At 34.4% G+C, this 13,119-nt stretch overlaps 1 protein-coding gene across 1 annotated transcript in view; it reads left to right on the forward strand.

Annotated features, from left to right (window-relative positions):
* The window catches only part of ANO5 (anoctamin 5), a 76,508-nt gene extending 67,774 nt beyond the window's left edge, over positions 1-8,734 (forward strand). Inside the window, exons 17-20 of the mRNA XM_007457635.1 lie at positions 2,596-2,801; positions 4,436-4,614; positions 5,986-6,091; positions 8,425-8,734. Coding sequence (XP_007457697.1) covers positions 2,596-2,801; positions 4,436-4,614; positions 5,986-6,091; positions 8,425-8,646 — 713 coding nt within the window. The 3' untranslated portion in view covers positions 8,647-8,734. The remainder of the gene's footprint in view (positions 1-2,595; positions 2,802-4,435; positions 4,615-5,985; positions 6,092-8,424) is intronic.
* Positions 8,735-13,119: the final 4,385 nt, after the last annotated feature.

Here is a 13,119-nt window from a genome sequence, read left to right on the forward strand (position 1 = left end):
ATTTTTCCTATCAATTTAATGTTAATACTGTTGAACCAAATAAAGTAAGGATCACTTTTTTTTGTGGAAACAATCAAAATATTTATTGACAGATGAATGGATAAAAAATGTGGTATAAATATACATATAATGGATTTTTATTTTATTCAGCCTTAAAAAAACCAAATCCTGCTCTACGTGACAACATGGATGAACCTTGAGGACACTATGCTAAATCAAATAAGCCAGTCAACTGTGTGATTCCACTCCTACTCACATGAAGTACTTAAAATAGTCAAACACATAGAAGCAGAGATAGAATAGAGGTTGCCAGGGGCTGGGGGGAGGGGGAAATGGAAACCCTCCCCCCCACTTCAAATAACAAGGGCAGATTTGTTTTAACCTAAAACAGAAGAAATGAGTGCCAGTTACAAACATTCATACAAATCTCCAATATCAATTCTTGAGAAAGATCTTAATTTAATACCTTGTCCAACTAGATTATTTGGCTTAGGTTTTCATTTTGTTTTGTTTTGTTTTGTTTTGTGGCAGAGTCCTAACCACTGGACCACAAGGGAATTCCCCTTGGCTTAGTTTTATAAGGCAGAACACTGTCTCTCCCTCCGTGTCCACAGGAGAAAGGGAATGTTGCCATATCTTTTCTGAGTCTCTTTTTGTTAACTATGAAGACTTGCATTTTGTAAGGCTAATCTCTGGAATTCTGTTATAAGTAAGGATCAGTTTTTAATACCTGTCTCAAATTAGTTTAAGTAGCTTTCTCCTTCCATTTGCCTCAGTGACTGCTCATAGAAAGAATACGTTGAAAAATATTTACAGAGCCTGACATACATTTAGTGTATGTCCCTTGTTTCAAGCTGAAAAGAAGGCAAAAAGCAGTTATGCAAGGGAAACCCAAATTGAACGCAAGAAATGCATAAAATACTCTTAAGGATTGAAAAGAGAAGAGACCTTGAGATGAAATTTTAGGAGAGATAATAATGGGGACTGCTTGTGGAGTCTATCCAGGGTGTTTCCTCTCAGATGTCCTTCTCTGCTTCTTTGGTGGAATTAAAGAGGACTGTTTTCCCAACTCATTCTCATGGCCCATAAATGTCATGGTAGAATAATGGAGATGACCTGAATTTGTTACCGATTCTCCACTGTAACACATACATATGATACCTGGATTAAAATAGGTACATCAGGACAAATAAGAAGAAGTCTCCAGTTATAAAATTAGGTAGTCCTTGCTTTATGGAGTGATAAGGCTGTAATTTTTAATTAATTGCTTATGTTTCAAGTGAATTTGTACATAAATGTATCAGAGATTATAACTGAAATTAAACGATGAAATCAGGGTTTCATAACAAGATTACCATTTATTGAGACACCACTAAGAGTTAATTTATTCTGGATATTTTACATACATTATCTCTAATCTTGAAACATTCTACAGAAATAGTCATTTTATCTTAGAGGGTACTGAAACTTGGATAGATTAAGTAATTTGCCATGGGCCACAGAGATTATAGGTAAAGATCTGGGATTTGAACCTAGAAATTCAAGCTGTTTCTACATAATACTTTGTCTTAACTTTCTATTTCTTGGTTCAGTAGAGAAGTCAGGAAGGAGGCAGTTTGTTCCCTTGGCTTAGTAGATGACAAGACTGATTCTAATGAGAAATCTTATGAGAAAAGCTGAAATCCAGAAACACTCAAGATCTAACTAAATATAGAGGACTAGTGGAAGATTCTTTTTTTCTTTTTTCCTTCAATGGAAAGCCATTTTTTATATCTCTTATTATATTTTCTTCACTCATGTGGGAAGCCCAGTTTGCCAGCTGCATGGATTCTTTCACCCCAAGCACTGATGGAAACAAAGGAAGAAAAATGGAGGGAGAAGCTAGCTTACACAGGTGTTAAGCCTCAGTGAGGAAAGAGAGTAAAACTTATTTAGAAAGAGGTCAAGTTAGTACAGAGGATCAGGGCCTTAACAAATACCTCATTCCAGGATATGTATATTTCCTTTGCCCACATATATTTCTGATGCTTTATATGATTCATTTCCTGATTTGTTGTCAGATATCTTGTTTGTTCTACTTTTCCTCTGTTAACATCTTCAAATCTTAAATAATGCATTTGTTCATAAGGCTTATAGTTGAGTGTTTTTATATACCCCAAACATACAAATGAGTCAATCATTATCCCTGATTTTAAAAAGTACATAGATTAGCAAAATAGAAAACTTGATTACCCCACTGATGTGCCAATACCCATGTAAATGCTGGGGTAGCATAGACCTAAACATAGCCCATAATAAAAGACTGTGTTTTAAGAATAATAACAATATCTTATCTAACAAGAATAAATGCTTTCTTCAGACAAGCAGGTCTCAAAAGAAACAGCAGGGATGGAGCTGGGCTGTACATGACCAGCTCAACAAATAAGTCACTGTGCTTCCTATAGGGAAGAGGATGTGGACAGCTGGAAAGAGGCCTGGAGTGTTTTGCTGATGTAGATCCCTCCAAAATGAGGGAAGTAGCAGGAGTTAGGCAGAGTGTTCCCTGTTTTCCCCTCCACAATAATGAGTTTGTGAATTTTTCTTTTATCCCTGCAGTTATCCAGTTTGGATTTGTTACATTATTTGTGGCCTCTTTTCCTTTGGCTCCTCTTCTTGCTCTCTTGAATAATATAATAGAGATTCGAGTGGATGCCTGGAAGCTTACTACTCAGTACAGGAGACCTGTAGCTGCTAAGGCTCATAGCATAGGTGTTTGGCAAGACATTCTTTATGGAATGGCTGTCCTTTCTGTTGCAACTAATGTAAGTAGCCTATTTCAGTGGAATAACTACTTTTTTTCTTTCCTTGAGGATGGGGAGATGTGAATGATGTTTAACTCAATCTTTATTTACATTGATTTCATCATGGTCCATAAAGGTAAAACATCCCTAAACTTTTATGTGCTAAACAACATAGGCAACTCTATGACATGCAAACTCTTAGATATACAAGGAAAATTGTAAAAACATGCTTATTAAAATACCATGATATAGTTTCATAGCATGTGACAAAGTAGACAGAAAATAAGTAATGGTATAAAGGATTTAATCATACAATTAAAGCTTGATTATACATAAAGTTGTGTACTACATACAGAATACACAACATTTACCTGTCATTTTTATGGAGCACTTATTAAAAATGATAATAAAACTGAATTCCCAAAAGCAGAAATTTTACAATGAATATTCATCTACAATAATGGTATAAAAAATGAAGTTGATAATAAGATAGCCAAAAAAGAAAATTTAACCACTTAACATTCACACTTCCAAGGAAGCTTACTGTACAAAGATGAAATCAAATTGAAGTTATAAGGAAAGCTTAATTAAAATGAAAGCCTATCAAAATTTTCCTAGCTGATTTTAGGAATCAGCCAGAACCATATTTATAAAAACTGTATACCAATAAGTGCTTTTATTATTGAAAAAGGAGAAGGAAACCATAAGCTGAACATGTAACTTATGAAACTAAGAAAAAATGTAAAACTAATCAATAGAAAGTAGTAAGAAAGAATTAATGAAGATATAAACAGAAATAAATTAGAAAACAAACAAAAAGCAGTATAATTGCTAAATAAGTTGAGTTGGTTCATTGAAAAGATGAAATAAACAAAACTGAAAATCTCAAACAAAAAAAGAATTATGGGGTACAAGTGAGAAAATTATAAGAATGTTATGTATGCATTTATTCTAATAATTTTTAAATCTATTTGAAATTGTCACTTTTTTAGAAATAAAACTGCCAAAATATATTCAGTAAGTGATAATAAAACATGAAATGGACCAGTAACTATAGAAGCAATATTAAAAGATTTTAAAAATCTACCACTAAATATGTAGATGGCAGAGCCAAATGGTTTTAAATTGACTTATCTTACCTAAAGGAAACATGACATTTATAGTATTCCAGAGCTTAGGAAAGGATGGGAAAATACCATTCCTGTGGCATCAAATACTGAAATTAATTGCACTGAACTGTGGGAAATTTACCAGTACGGTCTTCTATTTTTTCATTCTCTATTCCCTCCACACACACACACACACACACACACACACACACACACGTCCAGGCCAGTAAATTTGGTTAAGAAATGTAAGAAATAGCAAGCCATGATGGAAGTAGATAGACACAGGCATGGTGTTTCTGGAGACAGATACATTTAGGTTAAATTTTCAATGTAGCACTTTCTAGCTATGAAATCTTGGAATACTGATTATATACTGTAAGTGAGCTATTTTATGTTCTAGATCAAAGACTCATATATTAACTTGATTAATAATAGCATTCTAATCATTTTGCATCCATAAGACATATGGAACTGAAAGATATACAAGTCAGACATTTGTAAAACTGCATTGTTAGCTCACAATCTCCCTCTTGTTTTGTCCTTTAGGCTTTTATTGTTGCATTTACATCGGACATGATTCCCCGTTTAGTTTACTACTATGCCTACTCAAAAAATGACATTCAGCCTATGAAAGGGTATGTCAATAACAGCCTGTCAATATTCCTGATAGCCGATTTTCCAAACCACACTGTACCTTCGGAAAAACGAGACTTCACCACTTGCAGGTTTTCTCTTGTTTTCATTTTGCTTTTTAAATGTATTTCTTAAGTTCTCCATTTCCTTCATGTCTTACAAAAAAAAATTTACTTGAGGCGGTAAAAATCCTGGGTAAAGTGCATGAATTCTAGAATTCACACACTGTATGGTTCTGATTTGGAAAAGTAGAATGCCCAAAAGTAAGATAATGTTATGGGTAAAGATAATGTCAATTTTGAATTGTTTCTTATTTTCCAAGTTTATTGGAAAATTTTTCTTCAACAAATACCTCCTTGGTCCCAAGTTGTAATGTCTGTAATCATACAGCATGGTCATATTTTACGTGCATTTAACCTACTTGAATTTAACTATGTGTCCTCAAAAAGAGGCAGAGTAAGGAAGAGAGAAATAACAATATGATTAGTTCACCAGCCATCCCATTTAAAAGGTTTCTTCATGTAGGGAGTGTGAACTTGGATTTGTAAGCCTGCTGCTTTCACACTCAGTGTCTCACGTACTGTGAGGATCTTTTTACTCTAGGATTTAAAGATTATATATATTTATTTATATATGTGTGTGTATGTATGTATATATATATATATATATATATATATATGGTACATCAAGTCTTTTAAACTTAAACCTTAAACCAACTGCTTCATCTGAGATTCCAACAACAATAACAACAACAAAAAAACAGAAAAATGTTGCAACACAAGTAGACAAAAACATTGTTATATTCTATATTTATATAGAGAGGAATCATAACATGGGCAACTGTCAGATTTCTTAATGTCATCACTTCCTACCTGAACTAAATCTTTGAACATTAATATCTAGACACTTGCAGAAAAAAATGAACTCACAAATTGAACACCAAGAAAACCCCAGAAAGATAATAAGGAAAACAAAAACAATGCAGTGTCATATAAGCCGAGAAAATAGAGTTTCAAGAAAATAGGAATGGTCAACAATGTCAAGTTCTGTTCTTCACAGGTCAAATAAGATCTGGATGAAACTGTTCGTTCAGTTTAATGATAGGAGACAGTTGGTGTCAGTGGAGTGATGATAGAACTAAGTGTGTTAAGGAGTAGGAAGAGAGGGAATGGAATGGAAAGAGCAAATTTTGCTGTAACTCTCTAGAGAAATTTGTCTCTGAAGGACAGGAGAGCAGTTTCACTTGTGTCTCCTGCTACATGTATACTATACAAAAGTAACATATGGCTATTCTTTTTATCTGTATAGGAAAGATAAATGTTTCATAATAGCAATTATTTTCCTTTGACTTGACTTTTGTCGTCAACTGAAAGGGTCTCTTACAAGAAATAATATGAATTTATACTAGGTCTCTTTGTTTGAAGTTATAGCTTATATTTTGCATTTACTTCCATTTTTTTCAGGTACAGAGATTACAGAAATCCTCCTGATCACGAGGAGAAATATTTTCATAGTATGCAGTACTGGCACGTCCTTGCTGCTAAGATGACCTTCATCATAATTATGGAGGTGAGCCTTTATTAACTTTCATGCCAGTTAGTGTCTTTTCTCCCTTTAGGCATATATTTCTAAGCATATTTGTTCTGCAGAAAATTAGCATTATCTCAATAGACTATTTTGAAGGAAGTATTTGTTCTCATAAAAAGTAAGTTAGGAATATTTTAAGTACAGTGGATTGCCTATTACTCACTTACTCTTGTTGAAGATACCAAGGTAACAGGAAAGAAAAAATAAGACCTCTTTCTTTGAGGTCAGTCAGAGGGCAGAGGACCCACTTATTTTACTGAATACCTATTATTAATAAATAGTGGTTCCAGAGGCTATAATAATAACTTTGTTAGTTTGGCTTTATTATTCACCCTTGACAAATGAATCCAACAGTCAGCAAAATTAGTTAGTTGGTTTAAAGATAATCGGCTAATATTAGAGCTGGGTTTCAATGCCAGATGTCTCACTGCCAAGCCTCTGCTCTGTCCACTATATTATGTTTCCTACCTTGTGGAAAATCTAGGGTAATTATGGATATAAGACATGCAATTCAAAAGAACCAATACAGAGAGGGTATTTGACTAAGTTACAAATTGAGTGCTACAAATCATAAGACATGAAGGCCGATAAGGGAGAGATAAATAAATGTTAGGCATTTTTTCACTCGACAGTAAAGGCCAATAATAGACTAGATAAGTCTAATGCAAGAAAACACAAACTCCTATCAGTTTTTGTTTAATTTGCTTTATTTTTATCAAGGTTATACATGTAAGTAATTTAAATCCAACCCCTCTCAGTTCCTTATGAATTTATCACTTTCATTCCCACATTTTCCATCAGCGGTTTAGATCATCTTTCAGCCTGGTAAATTGCAAAAGGAATTCTTTGGAATTTTTGTTTCTGTTTATTTTTTTTGATCATCCCAGGCTCCGACTCACCATCATTCTGGAAGTCCTCTTCAACTTCTCTTATAATGAATACTATATTTTCTTCAATCTATTTTTCTCCCATTCTTGAATTACTAGCTTATTTTGATAAAGCACATCTTTCATTAATTTTCTGAGGAAAATAATGGACAATTTTTGAGAACTTGAATATTAAAATTTCTTCTTTTTCCGCATAGATAATTAATTGGTATAGAATTTGATTAAAAATCATTTTCCCTGAAAATTTTTGAACCAACTTTTTTTAGGTATTCCTGAAATTTTCCAAGACATTGCTCTATTTTCTTTCAGCTTCTAGTGTTGCTATGAAGTACAATACCATTCTAATTTATCCTCTTAATTCCTATGTGTGTGCTTCAGTCTTACCCTTTCATATTAGAGACTATCTTACGTATTTGGTTGTTCTTGGCAATCTGCTCATATTTAAGAGTGAAGCAATGAAAGCTGATTATAAGCTTTGTGTGCATACAGGAAGAACGTCACTTGGGTGGCCTTCACTGTAGGTGATAAAGGGGCCTTTTCATTTGAGACCTATAAAATTTTGATATCTATAATTCTGACTTCTCTGATTAGTTATTTTTCCCAGAGAAAAATCCTCCAACCTCCTGTTTGTTGAGCTATTTCATGACTGTGTTGAGAGCCAAGAAAGGCAGGAGGGACTAGAGATCTCTTGGTTCAGAATGCTGAATTGCATTGAGTTGCCCTCTTTTCAGTATGGTGCCACACCTCCATCTTTTGCCATCTCTGCTGCCTGTGAGTTCACAGCTCTCTGTCTTAATTTCTGCAGAAAATAAGGTACTCAGTTGCTGCCAGGGTGGCATTAGAGAGAAGTAGTTCCTGAACATTTTTGAGAGAGAGGCTCTGAAAATTCATCTGCCCCTTATACAAATTTTTAAATAAGCCTCTTATTTTTAACTCCACCCACACTACACCTTCAAAGTCCTTAGTTGAACTTTTCTGAACTTTTCTGATGATTTGAAACAAAATTGACTTTTGTCTTGATTTCTACCATCACTGTATCACCAACTGCAAGTTTAAGTGCCAGCTTTCTTCACTCTCTCGAGTCTGTTATCACTGTTTCCTCCCTTTTTTGTGTGTCTTTGTGAACAATACAATTTTTAAATTTCTTTACAAATATTTTATTCGGTTTTCAGGAGGAAGCATAGATGAAGAGTATATTCAATAACCAAGTTCAACTGGAATCTCTGTAATCACATATTTTAGTATATATTTGTTTGCTTAATGTTGGTCTTTGTAGGAAAGTTCCAGGGCAGGGACTATATCTCTTTTTTTTCCTTCTAGCTACTGTATCGAGCACAGTTTGTTGAACGAATGAAACAATTTGTACGAACATCTGCTGAACATTTGACAACTCTAGCAGTGTGTCTGATTTTCTTTTGTTTCCTCTAGCATGTTGTGTTTCTAATGAAATTTTTGTTGGCGTGGATGATCCCTGATGTTCCAAAAGATGTTGTGGAAAGAATCAAGCGAGAAAAGTTAATGACTGTCAAGATTCTCCATGACTTTGAGCTTAACAAACTAAAAGAGAACTTGAGAATGAATTCTAGTGATTTTGCCAAGCATCTCATTATTCAGGAAAACAAAGTACAGCTTGCTAAATCAGCAACCTAATCAACATAACAAGTAAGTGGCTGGTTGCCTGTCTGACTTCACAGTTTTCCCTGGGTTTGGGGCCAGAAGCCAGAAGCTGTGTGTCAATTTTACCCTTTCTTCTTTTTTGCTTAACTCAAAGTTTTTGTACACTCATATAGAGGCCAACTTAGTGGAGGCTGGAAGAATACCACTTGTCTGCTTCATTGGCTGGGCCCTCCCCCGATACTGTTTTCTGGGGTTCTATAAATGATTGTTAAATGGACGTGTGAAATCAGAATATTGGAAGATCATGGGATGTTGCAGTTTAGAATTAAACACTGGACGTGAACTGTCCCATCGCCTTCCAGTGCAGCTGCACATTTTCATGGTCTTCATTCTATTGGGTTGTGTTATATCTCTGTCCCATCAAGAAAAGTATTGGAACAAAAAGAAAAGAAGTGAAGAGGTCTACTGAGCCATATATATATCCTGCCATTTTAGACTATGCAGATGAAAAACCAATATCAGATGAGATAAGAAAACTTACATATTAAAAATATTGGGTAAATATCATGGCAGGGATTTGTTCCCAAAATCATCCTGAATAAGGTAAACTTCCATCGGAATTCCAGATAGTCCTTCCAGGTAAATACAAAATTGATTTTTCAAGAGACTGAACATTTGGGTTTAAGCAAAAGACTAACAACTAATTTCTTTAAATATAACATTTCAGAAACAGTAGTTTTAAGACTGGATTGTCTTATCTGGGAAACAGCATTAAGAAGGTATTAGATTGTTTCAGGTCTTTAAGTAAATGAAAGATATAGAGAAGTGAGTGTGTCTTCTTAGTAGTTAATGAATGCAAGATAGTGTATATCAATTAATTTATTGACTTCAATCTAAAAAATCATTGAATTATTTTTTAAAAATAATTTTTCTTCCACAACACCTAGTTTGCACCATGAAGCCTGTTTGAGCATTAACTATTTGTATAAGTTAGGTACAAGTTGTTTATGAAACTCTATCTTGTTTAAAGCAGTCTCAAATCTTGTAATGAGTTTACAATTTTTTCTATTGATACACTGCTGTACCATGCTCAGTGCCTTGCTCCTATGCCTTTGCCTCACAAGATGTGGTTGTACTGTTGATTTGATGTGATGTAACATCTCAGGTGTGAGCTTCTTTTAGAGAAATTGTTAGTTTAACATCAATCACAGAGTTTAACACCAAATGTGGATCAACCAAGTAAGAATGAGGTGATGGATTTGATAGCTAAGTAAAAAAAAGATATTCGTTGAATTATTTCTCTCATACTTAAGCCTATGGCACATGTACCCCAATTCTTGTTCTTCTTTCCCTTAAAACATACTTAATATATATTTTAAACGCTATAGAGAGATGTAGTTTAATTTTATAACATTTGAATCTCTAGTTTCAAATTACACTTCATTTTCAAAAGAATAGTGTTTTTTAATTGCACACAAAAGAAGAAACTTTATTGCAAGATTTTTTAAAAAGTAGTGTTTCGTTATTTGATCCTAATACGATTTTATAGAATTGCCAGTATTAAGTGTATGGCAGGTAGTATTAACTAATGATCAATATTAAGCATTTAGAACTGAGGATTATGAATTTATAAAACCATGAGACAGTTACCCCAGTATTGGCAGTAATTTGTCATCCACTGGGTAGATTTTATGAACATTTTTGCATAATTTGAAATGATCTCATTACTGAAGAATGATTTCACATGTGGAGGAGTTTATTTTCTTTGAGAGAACCAGTTAGTGTTACTATGAAATTAGCCACAGATGCAGTATTTTTGCTTGTCAAAGCAAACTCTGTTACTATGATGTTGTACAGCTCATACTGCTTCCTTCCTGGGAGCTAATAAAAATAAGGAAGAGCATGGAAATTGGTTTCTCAGATATAAGGTTTAATTTTTATGGCTTAACAGTGTTTATAGAGCTAGACTGTAAGATAAATAAAGACAAATTTAATTCACATGGTTATCTGTACACTGCAATCTTAAAACAACTCAAGTGTTGGGTTTCCAGGATGTATGGAGAAACTAGCGAGGGAAGAAATAGTTTTTAAGATAAGTCAATAGTTCCTGTGATGGGTAGATATTTTCCTTTTAAAATGTTGACAAATACTTTATATTCACATTTCAATTTTCTACCAAGAAGTTTCTCACATTTTAAAAGGAAATACAAGTATCTCTCACTTTCCTAAAAGCTTGATGAACAAAATCCGAAAGCCAAATCGCTTCAGATAGATTTGTCTTGTGTAGTTAAACCCATTAGTTATAGTAAGAGGGCTGAGTTGAGCACCTGACTACCAGATGTAAGTTGATATTTATCAGCATGGCAGATGTTTTTATAATTCAATCAAATCCATAGTTATTTTTTTCAGAAATGTTCCAGAAATCATTTGAGACTTTATTTGAAATAATATGAAGTATAAAATCAAAAAAAAAAAACCAAAACTCTTTTCAAATGTCATCTCAAATTTTCACCTTCATCAGTTTTTCTTTGCACAAAAGAATCAGAATCCACTTCAAAACATTTCTTTTAGAGGAACCCATCAAGAAGAGGGGGGTGTCTTAGTTAAATGGAATGCTATCTTATATTTGCTGCCTCTCGTGACTCCTCTTGACTCTAACAGTCTTCTTTTAACTAAGCCATCAAGCAAATTATCAAGGAAAAGAAAAAGGAAAGAAGATAAAGAAGAGGAGGGACAGAGGAAGGAGATGAGTTCCCTCCTTATGAAACTGTGTGTGCTCCTATGGGGAGAGAGGTGTTGTGAGGTGCATTGTGCAGCTGTGGATGCTAAGAAGAATGTCTCTTTCCTAAAACGTCTAATGAGAGTGAGAGAAAAGCCAAAGAAATTTCAAGTTGAACACTATTATATGTCAAAAGTAAAACTTTGATTTCCAAGTGACTTTGTAGTGTCAGCTGCCATGTGTAGCCCTGGGTCTCTGTTGATTACAACAGTTGAGGCTGAGGAATTTGTGCTGCTGATTCAAAAGGTGAATATATTGTTGTGAAAGAACAATTATATTCTCTTTTGTTTTTAATCAGTACCAGTTATTATGTTATCAAAGAATGTTATTAAGGAAAATAGCATTGCAAGAAGTACCATTGGCCAGGCTTAGATGTCTGCTCACATGAATCCCTATTACTGTTATGTTATTTTTTTTTCTAGACGGTATTTTAGTCCACTACTTTATGTGTAATAATTCAAGTATGTCAGTTATTCCAGGATTATGTAAAAATTCAGGAGAATATTAAAACGTGGTTCAATGTGTGTTAAATACCTTCTTCCCTCTCCTAAAACTGTTCGACTAGGTGTGTCTTTCCTATGAAAGATTATGTGCCATGGTGTTAACCAAGAAAACAAGTGCTTTCTTTTCTTCTCTTTCTTTCTTTCTTCCTTTTTTTCTTTTTGCAAGGAGGGTGGTATGCAGGTACACAAGAAAAGTATCTCTTAAGTTACATATACATAAATTTTATAAATCTCAAGAGATTCAAATATGCACAATGAATAAAGTAATACTTAATTTTAAACTACATTTTGACATGAGCTCAACTTATTCTTACAGTAAAATATTGATATGCTTTTTCTGAATTTGAGTGCTCTAAGAGGTTTTGAGGTCATTTTTTGTTGTCTAAAAATATTAAAACGCATTACGTATAACACGTTTAATTCACAAAATTACATGTTTGTCACATTTAGAGATGCACATTCCTTGAAGAAAGAGTCTAGATGGTCCAGAAAAAATGGAGAAGGTGGTAATTTTTTGTTGTTTTGCCTTTTTATCTTTTCTACTTTGAAAGGTGATTAAAATGAACAAAAAGGCCCAAGGAGAAAAATAGTGTGTTGAGATATTTTCCAAAATTTTTTCGAGGTCTGCCTTTCCCCAAAAGAAATCCACAACCAGCTTCCTTGGAATTGTCTGGGCCGCTTGTGAGATATGCATATCCCTTGGTCCTGTCCCATATCCCTAGGAACAGAGTCTCTTGGAGAGGAGCTTTTAAAAATCTTCAGGGTTACTTTGGGGGGTGGGATATAAGACTGGTGAGAATTTCATAAAAATGCCAAATTCCCTAGCCAGAAGTATTTTTTGTAATAACTCTCAAACATTTATTTATCATTCCAACCTATCAGAGAAATATGTAGATTCAGGATTTCCAAATTTGTCAAACTGTTCTAATCCTGCAGTGTGTAGAAGTAATTGAAATCTTACACCCTCAGAGCCCTAAGCCTGTGTAGGTAAGAAAATAATTACATAAAATAACTATAGAAAATACTTTTTAAAAGAGGGGAAATAGGGCTTCCCTGGTGGCGCAGTGGTTGAGAGTCCGCCTGCCGATGCAGGGGACACGGGTTCGTGCCCCGGTCTGGGAAGATCCCACATGCCGCGGAGCGGCTGGGCCCGTGAGCCATGGCCGCTGGGCCTGCGCGTCCGGAGCCCGTGCTCCGCAACGGGAGAGGCCACAACAGTGAGAG

Source organism: Lipotes vexillifer, unplaced genomic scaffold (genome assembly GCF_000442215.2).
Source record: "Lipotes vexillifer unplaced genomic scaffold, Lipotes_vexillifer_v1.1 scaffold505, whole genome shotgun sequence".
Lineage (NCBI taxonomy): Eukaryota > Metazoa > Chordata > Mammalia > Artiodactyla > Lipotidae > Lipotes > Lipotes vexillifer.